The sequence below is a fragment of the Platalea leucorodia genome (genome assembly GCF_965183815.1).
Source record: "Platalea leucorodia genome assembly, chromosome: 21".
Taxonomy (NCBI): Eukaryota; Metazoa; Chordata; class Aves; order Pelecaniformes; family Threskiornithidae; genus Platalea; species Platalea leucorodia.
The window spans coordinates 4,359,520-4,372,897 of record NC_138843.1 but is presented as its reverse complement, the minus strand read 5'-3'; the positions used below and the strand labels follow the sequence as shown (position 1 = coordinate 4,372,897).

At 55.3% G+C, this 13,378-nt stretch overlaps 1 protein-coding gene across 2 annotated transcripts; it reads right to left on the bottom strand.

Annotated features, from left to right (window-relative positions):
• Nucleotides 1–94: 94 nt before the first annotated feature.
• On the bottom strand, nt 95–13,378 carry MAP2K2 (mitogen-activated protein kinase kinase 2). 2 transcript variants are annotated; one of them, XM_082331423.1, is made up of 12 exons: nt 13,258–13,378; nt 11,735–11,945; nt 10,158–10,304; nt 9,412–9,489; nt 8,912–8,963; nt 8,692–8,816; nt 7,086–7,299; nt 6,131–6,195; nt 4,614–4,675; nt 3,881–3,926; nt 2,272–2,403; nt 95–195 (listed from the first exon to the last, which is right to left on the bottom strand). In XM_082331423.1, exons 1-11 carry the CDS (start codon nt 13,341–13,343, stop codon nt 2,293–2,295), a joined length of 1,197 nt encoding a protein of 398 aa, XP_082187549.1. In that variant the 5' UTR covers nt 13,344–13,378; the 3' UTR covers nt 95–195; nt 2,272–2,292. The 2 variants fall into 2 exon arrangements, with proteins under 2 accessions (XP_082187549.1, XP_082187548.1); XM_082331422.1 differs by lacking the exon at nt 95–195 and having other exon boundaries at nt 199–2,403.

The following is a 13,378-nucleotide window of genomic DNA, read 5'->3' as shown; positions in this document are numbered from 1 at the left end:
ATTCCGGCAGCGCCTGCTTCTGCTGGAGGCGGCCACCGGCACATCCCGGCGAGAGCTCCCGGCACATCCCGGCACCGCCACGGCCATGTCCCCAAGCCCGGTCAGCGACGTGGCTCCAGTCCAGGGAGGACCCGCCAGGGTTGCGGCTCTGCAGGGGTTAAAGCCACTTGGGGCACAACCAAGAAGAGAAAAGGCCTGTAAATGTAAAGTGCCATTTATTTTTTTTTTTTCCATGATGAAAATATCAAGTTTAAAAAAAAAAAAAAAAAATTGCAACAACAAAACGCTCAATATGCTTTCTCCTCCTCCTCCTCCAAAACCCAGCACCGAAACCAACTGAAAATATCCTAAATCTTTATGAACTGTCCCCGTTCCCCATCTCCCACTTAAATTAAGAGGCAAAAACCATAACAACGAGCACCCCCACGTCTCCGGGGTGCCTTGCCCAGGCACAAGCTGAGCCAGCAAGCACAGACCCCCCCCCCCAAATCTGGGGTCCCCCCCCAGGTTTGCCCCTGGGGGATGCAGCTGCCCCCCACGCTTGCCCCGAGCACGGCAGCAACTTCGCCCCTTTGCTGGGGAAGGGGAAAGGACAGGGGTAGGAGGGGTTTGGGGTTACCAAGTCCCGGCGCTTACTTTTGGGGGGCTGTCATGGCAGGACCCGAGCGCAGGCAGAGGGGATGTCAGCCGCCAGCCCAACATGGTAACAAAAACAGCCCGAAAAGGAAATAAAACTACAAAAATAATCCCACCAAGCTTCCAAAAATCATCTCCTCGTGGGGGGCTTGGGGAGCGCAGAGCCCTGCGTGGGGGGAGCAGGGGAGCGAGTCACCCAAAAACACATCCATGTGGTGGAAAACGAGGTGACAGCGGGGAGACGCCATCCCCACAGCGCAGCCGGCGCTGGCAGGGATGGATCCGGCCACTCTGCCGGGGCTCGGCCCTCGCAGCCGCCGCGGGCCCCAGGGGGTTTTGCAGGGTCCTTCCCGGGCAGGAGGGGAGGTGACAGGGAGGGACCATGAGCCACGGTCAGGCCAAGGCGGCCTTTGGAAACCCCCGTGGCCTCGGGACAACGCGGGTCTCGCTGGGTGGGTTTAATCCCCACCCTGCAACACCCAGCCTAGGCACTCCGCACCTCCTGGCCGAGGGGAGCGGGGGGCTCCGGGGGGCTCCGACAGGGAGCCCCGGGGCTCCGCTACAGCCACGATGGCCGAGGCCACTGGTGGGATGAGCAAGAGGCAGCTGGAGGGGGAAAAACTGCAGCCTGGAGGGGTTTCACCCTTCCCCGTCCCCCAAGATGGCAGGGTCAGGAGAGGGACCCCAGTCCCTGGCCAGCCCGGCTCTGCCCTGGCCACAGTGGACAACCAGGCTCTGCCTCCGGCCTCTCTGTGCTGGAATGAGCCAGGGAAGGAGAGCCCGTGCTCTCCCCTCGCCTCGGCACCTAAAGGTGCGAGCCACGGCTTGCCACGGAGCCGCGGTCCCGGGGGAGCCGCTCACGCACCCACCCCGCAGCTCCCACCAGATCCCCTCCTGCTGCGAGCCGAGGGCTCAGCCTGCGCTCCACAGATCAAGACCCTTCACTAAATATCCAGTGTGTGACAAGAACAGGCTTTAAAGCAATGGTTTAAAAAGAAAACAAAGAAAATACAAATCGCCCCTCTCCTCCGGCCGCAGACAGGCCGGGAGGGAGCTCACCGCTACGCTCTCCTCCAGCTCAGCCATAAATCATCCCGCAGACCTCCTGCCCACATCGGCAGGGTGCCGACCTCGTCCCCGGCCGCCCCGGGCAGGACGGTGGCACTGTTTCAGGCCACCCTAAACAGGGTTTGTCCATTCCTGGCCCCACCGATTTCTCCTCCCTGGAGCCCACGTGAAAACCAGGGAGGAGGTGAAGCCCCTCGTCCCTGCCACCATCTCACACACACATGCAAGCGTGCACACACACACACACACACACGATTATTTTCTTTTTTTTTTTAACCCAAGTGAACATGTTTCAAAAAAAAAAAAAAAAAAAGAGAAAAATCAACATAAGCAGCACCACATTTCCCAAGTGTCAGGAGCTCCAGAGCTGGAGCAGAGGCCTGGAACACCCCCACATCAAAAGAAACCAACCCCGCTTTGGCTGGGGGACGGCCGATAAAGACGCTTCCGAGGGGACGGTGCTTTGCCGCTGGGACGCGAGGCGAGAAGGGGCCGGGGAGAAGGAAGGAGGGCAGTTCTGTCATTTACTGAAGGAGAGGAAATGGTGACAGAGGCAGATGTACTGACACCAGGCGGTCGGCTCGGCCCTCACATGGCAGCGCGGGTGGGCGTGCTGGGCTGGTTCAACCGCAGCGTTTTGCACAGCCAGCCGGCGAAATCCACCTCCTCCACTTCGGAGCGTTTGATGAAGGTGTGACTCTGCAAGTGAAGGGAAACAGGGTTAGGAGCATCGCTGCTCCCCAGTTCCCAAAACCCAGCCCCAGGTCCGTGCCGCGGGCAAGATCTTGGGGAGTCGAGAAGATGCTGGTGTGACAGCTCGGGCTGCTCTCAGGCAGTGAAAGCAAATTTTGAGAAAATATTTGTTCCTTGCAGCCCTCTGGCTGGGATTTTAATCCGTCCTGGCCACATAGTTGACACGCAGGCATGGAAGCGAGGAAGATTTAAAGGAGAGCAGAGCCTGCACGGCCCCTGCCTGCGAGCAGACCAAAACGCTGCTCTGTATGGGCAGGCAGAGCAAGATGCTGCGGCTCCTGCGCTCCCCATGGTCCTCGCTCACCCCTGGACAGCAAACCCTGCTCCCCGGGGGGCTGAAGGTAACAGAGAAGCACAGGCAGGGCAGGACAACCTTGCAACAAGGGCATGGGGCCACAAGGACACCAGCCACTGCCTTTGCAAGGGCTACACGGGAGCACCCAGACGTAGCTCAGGGGCTCAGCACGATGCTGAGGAGTAAAGCCAGGGTCAACATGGTTAAACTGGGCTCATAGAAGGGTTTGAGTTGGAAGGGACCTTAAAGACCATCTGGTTCCAACCCCCCTGCTGTGGCAGGGACACCTTCCACTAGCCCAGGCTGCTCAAAGTCCCGTCCAACCTGGCCTTGAACACTTCCAGGGATGGGGCATCCACAGCTTCTCCGGGCAACCTGTTCCAATGCCTCACTGGAATTCTAAGAAATTAGAATTTCTTCCTAATATCTAATCTAAATCTACCCTCTTTCAGTTTAAAACTGTTACCCCTCGTCCTATCACTCCACTTCCTGATAAAGAGTCCCTCCCCGTCTTTCCTGTAGGCCCCCTTGAAGCACTGGCGGGCTGCTGTAAGGTCTCCCCGGAGCCTTCTCTTCTCCAGGCTAAACAACCCCAACTCTCTCACCCTGCCCTCAGAGGAGAGGTGCTCCAGCCCCCTGATCACCTTCGAAGCTTGAGCAGGTCCATGTCGTTCTCATGCTGGGGACCCCCGAGCTGGACGCAGGGCTCCCGGGGGGGTCTCCCCAGGGCAGAGCAGAGCGGGAGAATCCCCCCCCTCGCCCTGCTGCCCACGCTGCTGGCGATGCAGCCCAGGAGACGGTTGGCTTTCCGGGCTGTGAGCACACGTCGCCGGCTCATGGCCGGCCCACATATTCCTATCCACCTGCCCAGCTCGGGAGGCGAAGGCTTGTCCCGGGCACCTCCACAGACACAGGACAGCCGGGTGGTTCCCATCCCAGGCTCCGCATGGGCCAGATACCATCACTGCCTTTGAATCAAAGGTGAGTCACTCCCTCTCCCAGCCTCTGTTTGGCTCATCTTAAGTTCAGCCTGGGAGTTTTGAGCAAGAGAGGCACAGAAGGACGGGGCAGCAGTTTGCAGGTCTGGTGCCACCCCACTGTAGAAAGAAAATTGCCCTCCCCACTTACCATCAGCATCTTCAGATCTGCCCGTTCTGCTGGATTTTTAATTAAGCTGAAATGAGAAGAACAACAGAGCAAAAACAAGGCTGAGACATTTCTTGTGGGAAACTGGTTATCCGGCTGGAGAGGTCTCCAGCTTCACCAAAAGCTCCTTGGCCTCCTGGCTGCTTTCCCCAGGAGCCCAGCAGCATGGAAACAGCTCAGAAAGCATCAGCTCCAACAGCCCAGCTCCTAGGGAGAGCTGCAGGATCCATCTCTTCTAGACTGTATGGATGGACTGTGCCCTGCAAACGGAGAAAAGGACCTAACGCTTGGCAGGGATCAGTGATTTTTGTAACACCCAATCTCTGTGATTTAATGGGAGCTGTGGCAGCATCTTCATGTGTCCCCCCACCGCATCAGAAGGTCTGGAAGTCGATGGTGTAGGCCTGGTGCCTGCAAGGCTGTGGGGTGACTCACAGCCCCAGCAATCTGCTCCACCATCCCCCTGCCAGGCTCATATTTAGAAGGTGCCGGGATACTGCAAAGCATCACCACAAATAAACTGCTTTTCTTTCAACCCTTCCCAAAGCAGGAGTTCCCAGCACGATGCGGGATCACACTGCAGCCAGGGAGAGATCACCTACAGAGCATGGAGAATACTGCGTTGCGCTGAACGTTTTGGGTGGAGCGGCAGCCTGCAGAGCTGTCAGGGAGTACATACAGGCCTTCACCTTCAGCCATAAGATGAAATCCTTACCATTTATTTACAAACTCCTGGAAATCTTGCGTGAAAACTCCGTTCGGCAGCTTGGGAGGTGGCTGCAGAGAAAAGGAGAAGGGTTTTCTGCATCACTGTGTGTTAATGGGTCAAAAAGCAGACTGTCACCTACAGTCTTTAATGAGCTGCAGAAAAGCTGTGCTCTACAGCCATCCTCCTGCAGCTGCCCTTTACAACCAGGGAGCTGCTCCCTGCCATTTCCTACCCCGGCAGCACGTGGCTGGGCTGGCAGCAAACCGCTGCCCCAGCACCACGGGCAGCTGGGGGGACCCCACGCTGAATCACTGCCAAAGCTGGGAGACCAAAATTGCAGCGTCACAGTTCTGGATCCAACCTTGCAAATCCCAGCTCTGGCAACGCCTACGGCGGACGAAGCCGTTCCAAAAACGATAACTGGGGGTCAACTCCTACCACCTTGAAAGGGGAAGCTGCTCTTTCCACTTGCAGGTGGGATGGACCCTAACTTGCAAGTCTGGTAGGACATTTCAGTCTGGGATTTTAGCACTGGTCACCCTCTGTCCTGGTTTCAGCTGGGATAGAGTTAATTTTCTTCTTAGTAGCTGGTAGAGTGCTGTGTTTTGGATTTAGGATGAGAATAATGTTGATAAGACACTGATGTTTTGGTTCTTGCTGAGTAGAGTTTACACTAGTCAAGGACTTTTTAGCTTCTTGTGCTCTGCCAGGTGCATAAGAAGCTGGGAGGGAGCATAGCTAGGACAGCTGACCCAGACTGGCCAAAGGGCTATTCCATACCATATGACGTCATGCTCAGTATATAAGCTGGGGGAAGAAGAAGGAAGGGGGGGACGTTCGGGGTGATGGCGTTTGTCTTCCCAAGTAACCGTTACACGTGATGGAGCCCTGCTTTCCTGGGGATGGCTGAACACCTGCCTGCCGCTGGGAAGGAGGGAATGAATTCCTTGCTTTGCTTTGCTTGTGCGCGCAGCTTTTGCTTTACCTATTAAACTGTCTTTATCTCAACCCATGAGTTTTCTCACTTTTACTCTTCCGATTCTCTCCCCCATCCCACCGGGGGGGAGTGAGCGAGCGGCTGTGTGGTGCTTAGTTGCTGGCTGGGGTTAAACCACGACACCCTCAAAGGGCTTCATCTGAGAAAACGTGTACCGCCTCAGCATCTGCGCAGAGGGAGCGTTCCTCCTTTGCTGATCTAGGGATGAGCGCGTTTGGAACGGCCGGCTGCAGAAGGAGCAGGTCATTACAGCCAAGAGCTCCCCTCACTGCTCTCCTCTTTCAAGGTTATTCTGAACTTCCCCCTGCACAGCCTTATTCCAAAACCAGAGATACTTTTGCGATACAAAAAGATGGGAAGAGGGAACAGGGGAGAAGGAAAAGACGTCAGTGCAGCTCAGAGGGGCTCTCTGTAGAAAAGCCCCTGTTCAAGCAAAGGTTTTGGAGCACACTTCGACTCAGCAGAGAGGACATGGCACTGGTACCTCAGGGAAGCCCGGCAGAGCCAACGGTAGAGAAATACCCACCTCATTAACTATATAATCCAGCAGTTCAAAGATGGCCATCGCAGGCCGGCTGTCCATCCCATGGCCTGAGTGATTAAGATGACAAAAACAGTGGTGAGAGGCTGTTCAGGAACAGCGAGGGGCCTCATTTCATGTGAAAAGCACGTGTGCTGTGGGACTTTTGCTGGGAGAGGCAGAGGCAACCCACTTGGGAACTGACTCGTGGTTAAAAAAATAACAAAGAGAAAACCAAATCGCATTCTGAAATTTCAGATTTCTTTCACCATGCCTATAGTCCAGATTTATTTCCGAGCTTGGAGCATTTGGAGAGTACCAGACCATCTGCTGCGGCAGGCTGGCAGCGCTTCTAGAGCCTTCTGCTTCCAAGCAAATGGCTCAAGAGGAGCCTCCTTCAAACACCCGTGCTGGTTTGGTACTTCTACGAGAGCTCCCACAAAGGTGTTACCAAAAAGCTGCCCCTAGCTTGAAAGGAACCTGTCGGCAGCACGGGCAGAGCCTGAGGAGCAACATGGGCTGTGACAGTGTCCCTCAAAGCATCTCCTCCAAGGGGTCCACATCCCAACAGCCTGCACGGTCCCCAGCACGGGGTGCTTTGCTGTGTGGCTTGAGCCTTCTCGTGGGACGCAGCAGGGTCTAACGGCAGATAAACTGAGCTATTCAAAATCTGAATAGACCCCGGTTGGCATCCTGAGAGCAATCTCCTCACCTCTCCAGGCAAGACCAGACTCCCGCCCGCGCTCATTAGGAAAGACAAACCTCCATGGTAGAGTGGATTCTGCTGGAGCATTGACACGGCTCCATCTGCTCTGCGGAGAGGGGCCTCCCTAGAAACACTCACCTCCCCACCACAACCTCATCCAAAACGGCCTTTGGCTAACCCAGCCACACCGAACAAAACCCGACCCCTTCTCCCCCACGTCTGCGTGTTGTTTCCAATGCATACGACAGCCCCTACCACTGACGGGGCGTCCTGGGGGCCTGGCCCGCGGCGAGATGCTGTGAGACTCTCCCTCTGCCCCGTCCACCACAGGACGGCCAAATATTGCTTCCAGTTCCTTGGAGTCTGGCGGGGGGATTGGGTACCTTCCGATAGACAGCTCCACTAACGACAGACCCATGCTCCAGATGTCGGACTGGACCGAGTAGTGGGTGCCCTGCAACCGCTCGGGCTGGAAGGAAAGACCACAAAAACACACACTGACACGGAGTATCAATACGCAAAGTCATAAATATCACGCACTGAAATTAAATAGATGAGACTCGATATCCGGACAGCCTCTCGGCTCTCCACCCCTCCAGGGAAAGGACTGTCCCAAAGGGGTCGTGTGTAAAGGGGATGCAAAAGAAAGATCATGTGCAAACATAAAGCACCTGGATGCATCTAATCCACAGCTACAGTTGAGCAGCATTTACAGCTGCTTATACTTCGGAGTCCAGAGTACACAGTAGGAATCTGTTTCTCTGTATGCTGAGACCTAATGAACTCAATTTATTAACAACATTTTTTTTTCCTGCTCATTCCTGTTAATACCCAAGAGGAATTTGAGGAGCAGAGAATCCCCTCTAGGCTCTTACCACTGAGAGAAAAATAAAAATTAAAAATAAATAAATCGATGCAAGTCATGCATACTGGCAGCTTTGAGTCAGCTGTGCAGACCCAGTGGCTGAGTGCAAAGGAGATATTATTTTTAAATAGCCACTGTCTAACTATAACTGTACTTGAATAACCATTCCCAAAATACGAGAGCAGCTCAGACCTAAGCACAGAAGCGTAGTCCGATGGCTTCCCTAATCGCCCACCGCTCCTTCCCAGCCACGGCCACAGACGGAGCGGGGAGAAAGCCCCCACCTCCCCTCTGCCTTTCAGCCCCAGGACCCGGGGACTCGGAGCCAGCCAGGAGGTGACTTTACTGCTACGGGCGCTCTGTTATCTGCAGTTGAGCTAATGCTGATTACGAGTCTCATTTAAAGGAGAGGCACAATCAGCTCTTCCTGCAGTTCGCTCTCACTGGCTGACTCCAATTTGGCTTTCATTTCCCATTAGCCTGTACCAAAACCCAGCTGCGCTCAACTGGTTTCACCCCCATTTTGCCAGCAAGTGCACGTGGTCAAAGCAGCAGAGCTGCGCGTACCAGTATCCGCGTCCCCTCTGCACTCAGTTTTTTGGACAGAGCTTTGCATACAGAAAGAGAAGATGTTTTTGAACCCACAAACACTCGCCAAAATAAAATACGGAAGTATTTGTAGGATTCAAAACGTCTTTCCCTGCAAGTCTCTGCACTTCCACGTGCACCACTGCTAGCCGGGCACAGGCTGGAGCCGACAGGACACCAGCTCCTCAAGAGGATGCGGCGGTGTCGGCTTCTCCGGCACAGGACAGGGCCTCGAAGCACTGGGCTCACCCCCAACACGAACCAGGAACGGGGCAGTCCGCATGAGGATGGAAACAGAACAAAACTGTGAGCGAATCGGACGCTACACACTGAATCTGTAAGAGCCGAGTTGAAGCCAAATTGTAAAAAAGAAAAAAAAAACCCACCCGAAAGTTGAAAGGAACTTACAGACATGTAGGACCGAGTTCCCACAAAAGAGTTTGCCATGGAGTCAATAAGTTGACCGCTGACCCCGAAATCACACAGCTTAATCTCTCCTCGAGAATTAACCAGGATGTTAGAAGGCTTCACATCTGACAACAGCAAGAGAGAAGAGTGTAAACGTGACTCTAGGTAAAATACAGGGCTCTTGTACTACAGGCAGTTATTTTTAGGTTCCTCCTCTCACCTCTGTGCATGATTTGGTGCTTCTCTCTCAGATACGCTAAGCCTCTCAGAACCTAGAAGGAAACCAAAGACAGGATGAGAGCAGAGCTGGGAAGGGAAGCGCTTTCCCTTCGGCAGGACACGTTGCATAAACTCCGGGTGCTGCCACACTGCAGCGTGGCGAGGAAAGCCGCCCCGTAGAGTCCACGTGTTTCAGGGTTTGCAGTTTATCACCAAGTCAATCACAGATCTTGGGTTAACCGCCCGAGAAAGCTTCTCCCAAATCTTCTCCAGGAGAAGTCAACACCAGCCAGTGCAACGCAAGGGGTCGGAGTTACGGAGAGTGGCTGGGAATATGCTTTCCCCCTCCCCTCTCGCACACGCCACTGCCTCTCGCCCTCGGTCAGGACAGGAAAGCGCACATGGGGAAACGAAGAACGCTTCCTAAGGCAGCACAAGCGTTATTCCCAAACCGTGCCCAGCAAATCCCTTCTGGAAGCCTGAAGAGCCACTGTAACTCACCGCTATACTGACTTTCCCCAAGATCTCCTCGGGAATTCTTTTGGCTTCTTTCAACACTTGATCCAAAGAGCCACCATCCTAAAATAAAGAACATCAAAATGACCAACACGCCAGTCCTGGGCAGGAAAACAGAGCAGCTGGCTGCACCCGCAAGCACGCCCAGGGAGGGCAAGCAGTATATAAGCAGTACATAGCATCCCAGCTCAGCTGTCTGCAACAACTCAACATGAAGCACACTCCTTTTACAGAAGAAAAAAAAAAAAAAGAAGATATCTGGTGATCAGAGCTCAAGCTTCTCACTGAAAACTATTTTAATGCTATCTTCTATCAGCTCTACTTCTTGCTATTAGTTCTTAGCTTCCTTTCCACCAGTGATAAATGCAAAGATGATGCTGTCAGCGCTGATCCGGAGGAGCGACAATGCTATCCTCCACCAGAGACAACAGAAAACGCACACTGTGCTTCACAGCAAGCTCTGTAGAGCGGCAGGTTTACAACATTTCCGTTTGGCCAACCCCCAAACCTCTGCTTCCGCTTTCAAAAAGTCGAGCTCTCTGTTATTTCGACGCTTAAGCAGGAGCGTGCAGCTCCTACCAGCAGCACAGCGGCCTTGCTGCAGCCAGAGCAAGGAGCCACCGCGGCTGCCAGCACCCCAACCCATTTCACCTGCAATTTCAAGTCTCAGGGTGATGCCATTCAGAACAGTCCAGGGAGCAGCGGTTTGCAGAGGAGGAACAGGGACTCACCATGTGCTCCATGCAGATGGAGATCTCTCCGTCGCTGTAGAAGGCTCCATAGAAACCCACGATATATGGGGAATTACACTCATGCAGCACCTGCAGCTCTCGGATAATCTGATTCCTGATGGCCGGTTTGATTTCTAAATGAATCAGCTGCCAAGAAAGAAAAAAAATATTCAAGGTGTAATGCCTGGAAAAAAAAAAAACAAAAAACACACTTACAGGAACCATGTGAGCAAGCCCTGAGCGTTGGAAGGAAACAAAGTCAAGGGAAGCCCTGCTTTGGCTTAGACTTTTTACCATTTGCAGACTAAGATTAAGGGTAGGGGAGAGGTAGGGCCCCATGCAGCCTGTTAGCGACTGAAGCAACTGCCGGCCACGTAACACCAAGATCGCACAGGATAGAGAGCGGAAAGACAAGTTAGAAGTTTGATGCAGATCTGACTCAGCAGCCAGGAACATTTTCACAAGTTCTGTAGGTGTTGTAAGAAGAGGTGCTCTGATATCAAGGAAACCACAAAAAATAAAAAAAGGTGAAGATTATGCACATGAAAGAGCAGTTGCTTTATTCCTTGGGCTCCACGTAGAGTCAGTTAACACAGCTGTGGGTAGGGAAGCCAGAGGCTAGAAAATACAATGGCAGGTCAGAAAAAAAGAGCCGCTGTTACTGTAAGCTCCGGGACACCCAACCCCAGGGACGTCTGTCCTTCCCGCAGACCTACACAGGCCGGTCTCTGCAGGGACAGCAGTGCTGCAGCTTGCCCTCACTCCAGTTTCTGAACACGGAGCTCCCAACAGTCTCAAAACCACTCAGTGACACCCAGTGCTCCCAAATCAAATGCCCTGGAAGACTCCGAGAGCTCAGCTCCGAGTGAAGCCACCTAGAGAAGCGGATTTGCTTGTGGAGACTCACTAAACCATCCCAACAGCAGGTGAGACCAGAGACTTTCCAGGAAGCTGTCCTACAGATGAGCGGTTTGCCTTTTCTAGGCAGACGAAGCATCTCCTAGTTTGCTATTATAGAGCACCACAGTAAAAGGCATCACCTATAACACATGTCTGAGATGAATCGCTGTCACGGCTGCTTGGAACTACCTTGGAGATCTGTTAAGTGGGTGGTGAGGGGTGAGGAACACGTGCATCAAACTCCTGTCTATGCAGGAGCAGCCACCTGTCCCTCCACCTGCCATTTCCAGTCCTTGTTAGCCACAGCCTAGGATCCTCAAGAGATCTGCGTCTATCCAGTTTAGCCGAGTTCATTAAAAACAGCTTCACTGGAAAAAAAGAATAAACTTATGTTTTTGCACAAGGCGCTCCAAACCTCGGGGACCTGTCGCAGAAAGCATGGCCTCTCCCAGGGGACTCAGGAGACAGACAGAGCAGCCAGGTCGCTCACAGAGACGAAGTAGGAGAGCTTCCACCTAAAACCCATCTGGGACCACGGTCCAGACCCTGGCGAGGCAGTTTGGGTGCAGATGGGTCAGTGCAGAGAGATCCCCACCAAAGCCAGCTCTCCCAGGACCGCGGCAAGTGCCAGACGCTCCAGCACGGCACCACAGCCCACTCCCCCTGCCCTCAATTACCTTCCGTGCCATAATGAGCCCTGAAGGTTTGTGCTGCACTTTGGTGACCACACCGCCATTGCCAGCCCCCAATTCAGAGATCCGCTCAAAGTCATCGTCCTTCAGCTCGCCCACTTTGGCTTTCTGCGTGAGGAAAGCTTCCAGGCGCTTCTTTTGCTGCTCGTCCAGCTCCAGTTCCTCAAGCTTTTTCTGAAGGTCCACCAGATTTGCCCTGGAAAGGGGAGGAGGAGACAGGAGGGACGGTCAGGAGGCTCTGAGGGCAGTGCCAGAGAAAGAGGGTTTTTTTTTTTTAGGGAAGCAGAAGGAAACAACTGAAAACTGTCGTCTGACACATACTCAGCCCCTGATATAGCAGCAAGACTAAAGCGAAGCTCTGGAGAGAGGCAGGGCTCAGCTCCAGTGCTGACAGGGTCACACAGCAAGACCCATGGTGCAATATCTGCCCAACACGCACATCTCCTCTGGAGAGGAGCTTTAGTGCAGTCAGCTGTTTTGGGAAAGCCAAGGAGTAAGGAAAATCCTTCAACCCTTAAAGAGGCAGCACAGCTCAGCCCAGAGAGAACAGCAGCACCAGCAACCTCTCCCTCTCCCAGCACAGGAAGCCAAGCTTGGGTTTTGCTGCGAAACACGAGAAGGGCTTTCCAGGGTGTCCAGCAACCCCCTGCTCCGTTATGTCCCCCCCGCCACCTCCCAAACCCACCGCTCCCGAGCACAAAGGGGTGTCTGTGCTCCCCCAGCACCTGCTGCCGAGCTCCCATCGCCCGCGCAGGCTCCAGCTGCTCTCTCCCATTTGCTGCCCACCCCTTATCCCCCCAGCCCAGGGCAATAGCTTGGGAGGGTCTCACCCCACCCCTTCCACCCAGCACCCCCACGCAATGCTCTGCCGTCCCCTAACACTGCCCATGCCCCCTCTCCACCACCCTTTGCCCCACACGGCCTGCCCACCCAGCCCTGACTATGGCCCCAAATCCTCCCCGCCAAGCCTAGGTCCCCATCCCAGCCCCAACCCCTGTGCCCAGGCCTGGTCCCCACATGCTTCAGCTGCTCCCACACCTTTCCCCAGCCTCCTCTGCCTTCCCTGCCACCCCTCCCAGCAAACCTTGGGATCAGACCAGTCCCCAGCCCTGCCCCAGCCCATCCCCACCGGCCCCAGCCCACCCAGTCCCTCTAACCCCCAACCTAACCCCCCCATCCCGGCTCTGGCTCCCCAACCCCTTACCCACCCCAGGCACCCCCAGGCTGGGCCCATCCAGCCCCAGCCCCGGCCTGACCCGGCTCCCCCAGGCCCGACCCGGCTCCCCCAGGCCCCCCAGACTCCCCCAGGCCCAGCGTCCGCCCTGCCCCGGTCCCCCGGAGGCCCAGTGCCTGCCCTGCCCCGGCCCCCCCCCGACTCCCCAGGCCCGGTGCCCGCCCTGCCCCGGTCCCCCAGGCCCTTCCAGGCCCCCTCAGGCCCGGTGCCCGCCCTGCCCCGTACCCCCCCGTCCGCGGCGCAGGCTGGTCGGGCCCCGCCGCCACTCACTCACTCGGCGGAGCCGTCGGGGCTCGGCCCCTCGGCAGCGCTGGGGGCGATGTTGAGGGCCGGCAGCACCGGCTTCCTCTTGGCCGGCATGGCCGGGCCGGGCCGCGCCTGCGGGGCCTAGCGGG

What these genes read in the sequence shown, in the direction of transcription:
- MAP2K2 (XM_082331423.1), bottom strand. Translation starts at nt 13,343, where the DNA reads ATGCCGGCCAAGAGGAAGCCGGTGCTGCCGGCCCTCAACATCGCCCCC. An exon ending in GGCTCATTATGGCACGGAAG is followed by an intron (nt 10,305 to 11,734) that starts GTAATTGAGGGC and finishes CTTTCTTGGCAG; the next exon opens with CTGATTCATTTAGAAATCAA. An exon ending in TGGGGAAAGTCAGTATAGCG is followed by an intron (nt 8,964 to 9,411) that starts GTGAGTTACAGT and finishes GTTTCCTTCTAG; the next exon opens with GTTCTGAGAGGCTTAGCGTA.